The sequence below is a fragment of the Pyrus communis genome, chromosome 16 (genome assembly GCF_041283825.1).
Source record: "Pyrus communis isolate YQ-2024b chromosome 16, ASM4128382v1, whole genome shotgun sequence".
In the NCBI taxonomy this organism is placed as follows: domain Eukaryota; kingdom Viridiplantae; phylum Streptophyta; class Magnoliopsida; order Rosales; family Rosaceae; genus Pyrus; species Pyrus communis.
In genome coordinates this window covers 2,355,318-2,362,190 of record NC_142580.1, presented here as the reverse complement: position 1 = coordinate 2,362,190, position 6,873 = coordinate 2,355,318, and the positions used below count along the sequence as shown (strand labels likewise).

At 38.7% G+C, this 6,873-nt stretch overlaps 1 protein-coding gene across 3 annotated transcripts; it reads left to right on the top strand.

The window, feature by feature from the left end:
• The first annotated feature begins 3,508 nt into the window (after nt 1–3,508).
• Nucleotides 3,509–6,190, top strand: LOC137731272 (zinc finger protein JAGGED-like). Of its 3 annotated transcripts, XM_088687740.1 has the most exons (6): nt 3,636–3,777; nt 4,008–4,102; nt 4,467–4,607; nt 4,906–4,987; nt 5,191–5,240; nt 5,348–5,586. In XM_088687740.1, coding segments are annotated over exons 1-6 (474 nt in total). In that variant the 5' UTR covers nt 3,636–3,775; the 3' UTR covers nt 5,452–5,586. The 3 variants fall into 3 exon arrangements, with proteins under 3 accessions (XP_088543864.1, XP_088543866.1, XP_088543865.1); XM_088687738.1 differs by having other exon boundaries at nt 3,509–3,777; nt 5,191–6,190; XM_088687739.1 differs by having other exon boundaries at nt 4,473–4,607; nt 5,191–5,870.
• The last annotated feature ends 683 nt before the right edge of the window (nt 6,191–6,873 follow it).

The window sequence follows — 6,873 nt, the reverse complement described above, 5'->3', positions numbered from 1 at the left end:
ACTATTAATATTAAGCTTACCTTTTTTATTTATACGGTTTTTTCCCCTAACGAAGGCCAAAATTTTCCTTCCATTTTCTCTAGAACACTCGTTACATCAGAACCATGATGGGTAAAATTATGAGAATGACCTTAAAAAAGACACAATATGCTTGTCATGTGACATTATTTGACGAAAAAGTGAATGCAATTGGCACGGAAAATGAAAAACCATGGGCCATTTAGGCGAATTTACGTTTTCTGAAATAACGTTTTGGGCCTACTATTTCATGTATTGGGCTTAAGGTATCCAACGGGCTGGTATGGGCCTCCGGGTGACGAGATCCCTTCCCGAAACGAATGAATTAAAACCCAGAAGCAGTTTTCCATGTTGACTTTCACACACTTTGTGGCAAAAAAATCAATTGGCGGCAACCGACATGCAAAGTCGGGCACCACAAAATCTGGAAAATTACATTATTAATCAAAATAATTCAACAAGTCTGCTACAACTACAGTTTACCTAACTTTTTAATACAAACTGCTTAATTTCCTTTATTTTTGTTTTTCAACTTAATGATTTGGTTTTTTATGGTCAGTATTCATCGTGTTCAGGCCACCAGCCCAAATAAATGAATTAAAAAGCAAGAAAAATGCTTAGGGGACTGTCTTAAATTGAGACTCCCACGGATTTTCTGTCATCTTACAGTTTAACGTCAATTTCTCTGCTAACATTGTAAATTATTGTGCCATAAACATAAGCGGGAGCTGCAGATATCCCCCTCTGAAATTTGTTGGTGCATGTGCTGTTCCTTTGAGTATGTGTGACTGCACGTCTGGAAATCATGATGAATATAGGATTTTCCATTAGATACTGTTAGAAAGTGATAGAGGATGTTTGATATTTTGGCAGAGTAGCGAGTGCATGCAGGACCACCTTATTGGAATTATACAATTTTGCGGTATTTGGATGCACGGCCGATGCATACTTGCATGGCCGGACATTGCAAATTTGTATTACCAGTCCAAATGATCGATCTAGACCTATACGTACATAGTGTGGTCCAGGAACCCAACTGACCTGAGTATATAAAACCCACAGAAATTAACCACCGTAGATAACGGTTTTTATCTTCTTTCTTTCCAACTACCATAAATAAGATTAAATTATAGCAAAAAAATAATTAAGGGCAACGATCTTCATCCTCCTCTTTTAGTTATCTACAGTTCAAATTGTGTTGTACTTTATGTGCATTACCAGGAGGCGTGCAGGAATTTTCGAAAAGGAGTACTGAAATCATTAGGCTATACTAATTAAAAAGGTTAAAACTTGATTAGATTATACATTCTCATTAAGCACATCTTCTCTTGATCATCGTTTGGTTTGTTGGACTGCATGCATGCATCTAAGTGGATCTAGTTCGGTTTTAGTTTTTAACTAGACCATTTGTCTACTAGAAAATGAAGATGATCAACCAAACTAGATACTCCTAAAGACTAAAACAAGACATTGGGTGGAGTAGTGCCCATGCATCCCTACTTGGATCATAAAAATACTAACAATCAAACATTTTCTGTTAGATTTTACCTAATACCCGACATGAATTAGCTTTTATTATCGTTTTTAAGAATGACACTAATGAGTAGTTTCATAGTAGTGTACAAAGATATATATATATATATATATATATATATATAACTACAATATCTAATCTAAACTATATATTAATTGACACACCCCGACCGAGATCAGGGCATGTTGGCCGTCACGTGGAAGTGACGTAACCATGTGCACAGTGCGGAAGCTAATAAATAATAATAAAAGTACGAATAAATAAAAACCATCTATACACAAAGTAAGAACATACATGTGCAAGCGTAAGTGTGAAAAACAAAGTTCAGAGCACGGAAGACCTAGTGCAGTCAGGGAGAAACAACACTAAATAAACACACCCAAAGGTGGTCCTACACTGGTGATAATCTGTCAGATATGTCGGGAAAATCCTCTGGGGAGCCACCAAAAGCGCTAGCCAAACTAGAACCTGGAGGGGCGCAAAACAAAAAGCGTGAATGGGCAAAAACAAAGTCGTGAGGGCGTGGTCAGGCCCCAAAGCGGACAATATCGTGCTACGGTGGTGGAACGGGCCTGGGAAGTGGTCCCCCGAGCCGGGATGTGACAAATTGGTATCAGAGCCTAACCCTGGCCTCGTGTGTGCCGACGAGGACGTCGAGCCCCTAAGGGGGTGGATTGTAACATCCCACATCGCCCAGGGGAGTGATCCTTAAATGTATATTCCCATCCCTACCTAGCACGAGGCCTTTTGAGAGCTCACTGGCTTCGGGTTTCATGGGAACTCCGAAGTTAAGCAAGTAGCGCGCGAGAGCACTCTCAGGATGGGTGACCCATTGGGAAGTTCTCGTGTGAGTTCCCAAAAACAAAACCGTGAGCGCGTCGTCAGGGCCCAAAGCGGACAATATCGTGCTACGGTGGTGGAGTGGGCCCGGGAAGTGGTCCCCCCGGGGCGGGATGTGACATTAATAGAATATTCTTTGTTAACCAAAAGATAGTGAAAATATAATTTAATTTTCTACCACAAAACAATATCATGGCCAGTAAAGTAATTTCACACAAACTAAATTTTACAATTTTTTTAAAGCTTCACCCAAAAGTGATATTAACATCCTCTAATTTTAAAAAATAAAAAATAAAGTAAAAACTTCTCTCTTCAATTACACGTTCCTAAACAAAAATAAAAAATATTTTCACACAAAGTGTGAGGCATGTGTTAGTTTATGATTACGTTAAATTAAATGGTCTTCTTTTTTTTTTTTTTTTTGTTGGTAAATAAAGTAAAATGGTCTTGGTATTGTGGTTTTCTAGAGAACATCATTTGTTAGATGAGGACAAAATAGTAGAAATTATAACACTCACAAAGGAAGAGAGCATTTGATAATTATTTTGTTTTAAATTTTTTTATCTATGTTTACACTCTTTTTTTTTTAAATTGAAAATCTTCTTTGATAACTTCTTTCAATTTAAAAAAAATGAAAACTTCTCAAAAATCGCTTTCAAGTTTCACAAAATAAAAACGCATTGTCCCCTAAGTCTACAACTAGCAAGAAATGTCTACTACTACTGCATCTAAATAAGACACACTGGCTGTAATCAAAGTATATGTAGTGCAGAAAGTCTATTATAGCATAGACTAGTGAATAATTTAGAATATTCCCTTGAATAATTGAGTTTTCTTTTTAAAGCATGTTGTAAAAGTAGTAGCATAGAGTAGTGAATAATTCGGGTTATGGTATTTTTGAAGAAGATATATCTATATATCTAGAAAAATAAAATATTGAGTTGCCACTCATGTGTTTCTTATATGGAACTCGCCTCTTTCCTAACTTAAGAGCCACGTCCCTCGTCTCAACCAAGCCAAATGACACTTGCACAATACCTAAAGCCTAAAGCCCTGTCTTCCCTACATTCCGCCACACCACCTCCCCTTTTTAAAGTCACGAGATCAGCTAGCTTTGTTCTTTCATTTTTGTTAATAATTTTATTGAGAGAGAGAGAGAGAGAGAGAGAGAGAGAGAGGGAGAGAGAGAGAGAGAAATGAGTCCAAAGGGGTTTGGCAGAGAAACTGATAGAGAATTTTCAAAGCTCCTTTTCTTCCACCATCACTCAACTAGCCTCTGAAAAAAAATTGTAATTTCCTAAGATCCGTCTTCCCGTCTGAGAGAAGAGAGAGATACTTCGCCTCACTTTCACAATTTTATTTCTCTCTTTCTCTGTCGGTACCATGTAGGTCTTCCCCCGCACTTTTCTCACCTGCTGCTTGCTTCTCTTCCTCTTCTCTTTAATTTCTCTCCTGCCCTTTTTTAATACCACTTTGTGTGTGTATAGGTCTTCTTTTTTATAAGTTCAACACCAGTACTATTATTACCTGGTTTTTTTTTATAAGTCTTAATTATTTTTATTTCTTATTTTTGGATTTTGATCTTGTATTATTTACTTCTTGTTTTTTATTGCAGGCGACCTGATGAAGGAAACCCACTAGACCTCAACAACTTGCCTGAGGATCATTACGGCAGAGATGGCCAACAATATGCCGACGTCAGCTCCTCCGGTACTACTCAAATATCTGATATCCTACCACCATTCCCCAAACTAAAAAAATGCAAAGCCAAATACCCTTAAATTTGCATTATCGATCAACGGGTGCATTTTTCTTGTTTTGTTTTTCTCTTCAAGTCCCACCCCCCCCCCCCCCCCCCCCCCCCCCCCCCCAACCCCCCCTTCTTTTTTGTATTTATTTACTTTTAATTCGATAAAAAGGCCATAAATGAAAGGAGATTGGAAGTTTGAATAAATTGATGAGCTTAAAATTTATTCATGACGATTTTTGGTTAGTTAAAAAATTAGGTAGGGAGGTGATTAGATTGTGTCGTATCGAAGTTGGTTTTTTTTTATGATTGGGGGGTTTCACATAGTTGCAGGCAGCTACAGAAAAAAGAAAAACGGCGCAAAAGATGGAAATGACGAGAGTGGGAAGGTCTACGAGTGTAGGTTTTGCTCCCTCAAGTTCTGCAAATCCCAGGCCCTCGGGGGACACATGAACCGCCACCGTCAAGGTACTCTCGCCTCATTTCTCTTCTATTCAATTTTAACAAGAAATTCAAAAGCAGCTTTTCAGCAAAGCATAATTTTACATTGTCATCCATGATTCCAGCCATGAAGTGTCCTCGGTCATTTCAGTGTCTTGAGGAAAAGAAAGTTTTTAATTTGATTTGATTGGTTGTTTTCTTTTGCTGAAATTCTTGTTTTGTCAATTAAGGTTCATGTGCTTATTTATTTATTTTTGGTTCTGAATTCCTAGTTATTTATATATTATTATGTGTGATTTGATTTGTGTGTTGGAATGGCCATCAGAAAGGGAGACAGAACAACTAAACCAGGCTCGTCAGTTGGTTTTCAATAACGATAACCTAGCCGCCCCTCCTCCTCACCTTGGGTATGTAATTTTATGCTTTAATTTCTCTTCCTTTTCTTTTAATAAATTAGTTGGTAATGCAATGCAGTGTCCTCTTCTTCTGCAATTAAGATCGAATCTTCTTAATCGTGGTTAAGATGATATGTTTTTGTATAAAAACAAATAAAATAGTTGGTATTTATTTAGTGTGATTTGATTTGTGTGCTGGGTTTGATATTTTATAGATGCTGCCATCCGATTCCGCCAGGAGGGTATCATCATCCGGCTGCTACAGGTAACAACATTGGTGGTGCTGATCCAACATTACCTCTCAGATTCCCACCAAGAATGTTTTCTGCCTCTTCATCAAACACCCTTATACCACCGCCACTGCCACCGCAGGGAGGTGTACAAGTACAACCCCCTCAACCCTACTTATATCCGTCTCCGTCACGGTCCAGGCCCTTCCCTACTTCTTCGCACTACCCTCATCATCAAGTCAATGACTATTATGTTGGACATGTTCTTATCAACAACACTACTCGTACTCCTTCATACGGGCATCCAAATGTGAACTACGGAGTGGCACCAGCGGAGTCCACCAACTACACTTGCATTGGAGCGCCTGTGGGAGCAGGAGGCGGTGGAGGTGGAGGTGGAGGTGGTGGTGGTGGTGGTGGTGGTAGAGACGGATCGCTGCACGTGAATCAAGAAGAAGCATTGAATTGGAGCAGGAGCTACGCAGGGACTCCTCCTTCGATCAATCGATTTCAACATGGCTCCTAATATTAATTAAAACACTTTTTTTTTTTGTTTTTTTTTTTGGGTTTTTGTTGAGCGAGTGATAGTCTGAAGCATTATTATTAGGGTCTCTGCCTTGACACGCCACCCAGAACGGACAGATAGAAAGAGAGAGAACTAACAAGAAGACAAATGGGATCATGAGAAAGAGGAAGGAGATGACTGAGCTTTTTTTGGTATTTTTCTACAGGGGGACTGGGACAGCTTTTGAACTCATCGACACTCTCAGCAACTTTGGCTCCGAGTTGAAATTAAAATGTTGTTGTAACTTATGGGAGGATTTCAACATAGAAATCCGAGTGTGTAATCCACACCAAAAGTCTGAAAAGGGGAACTAAAAAAAGGGATTGTGGGACAAGTTAGATTTGAACTGAAAGTTCCAACCCCTTTTTAACATTTCGTGTTCGTTTTGCATGCCAATCAATTTTCTTTTATTTTGCTTTCTGTTTCTATTGCTTCCTTCCATTGCCTTTTCCTAGATCATTTAATTTTATATGGTTTCAGCGTTTTGACCACTGGAAAATAGGGTGGGTGTTTCTCTCTCTAGATTTCTTGGTGCAGTGCGTAGTCTCTGATCCACCCCAAAAATTAGGGTCTTCAGATCTCTGGGTCATATATGGTCACAGTGTCACACCATGCTTGGAGTCTAGGGGGCAATGGCCTGTTGAGGAACTCGCAATTCCATCTTGTTTCTGGCTGCAACTTCCCTCACCAGAAACAATTACATTTCTTGTCTGTTCAACTGTACCCCTTCAAACTCCAAAGCATAATCCAGATCCCTGATCCCCGCCATTAACATATATCAAATGGAACTATATATACGCATGAGTGATCAGTTGGTTGCATGTAATCGAAGAAACATTGGTCATGTTTATTGAAATTTTCCCCAATCTTATAAATTATTAGTTGTTTTTCGTTAAGAGAAAGTGCTGCTATAACAGCTCACGTTTCTAAGTGAATGCCATTGGAAATACTCCTAAATCGAAATATAGAAATATAGTTCAGAAGCGTGTTAAAAAAGATATAGTAATAGTTGAAATTACTCACTATGCATAAAGTGATCAACATTGCTACCAGAATGGTTAGAGACAATGGAAGAAAAGAATCAGGTAAAGAATCCCTAAAAT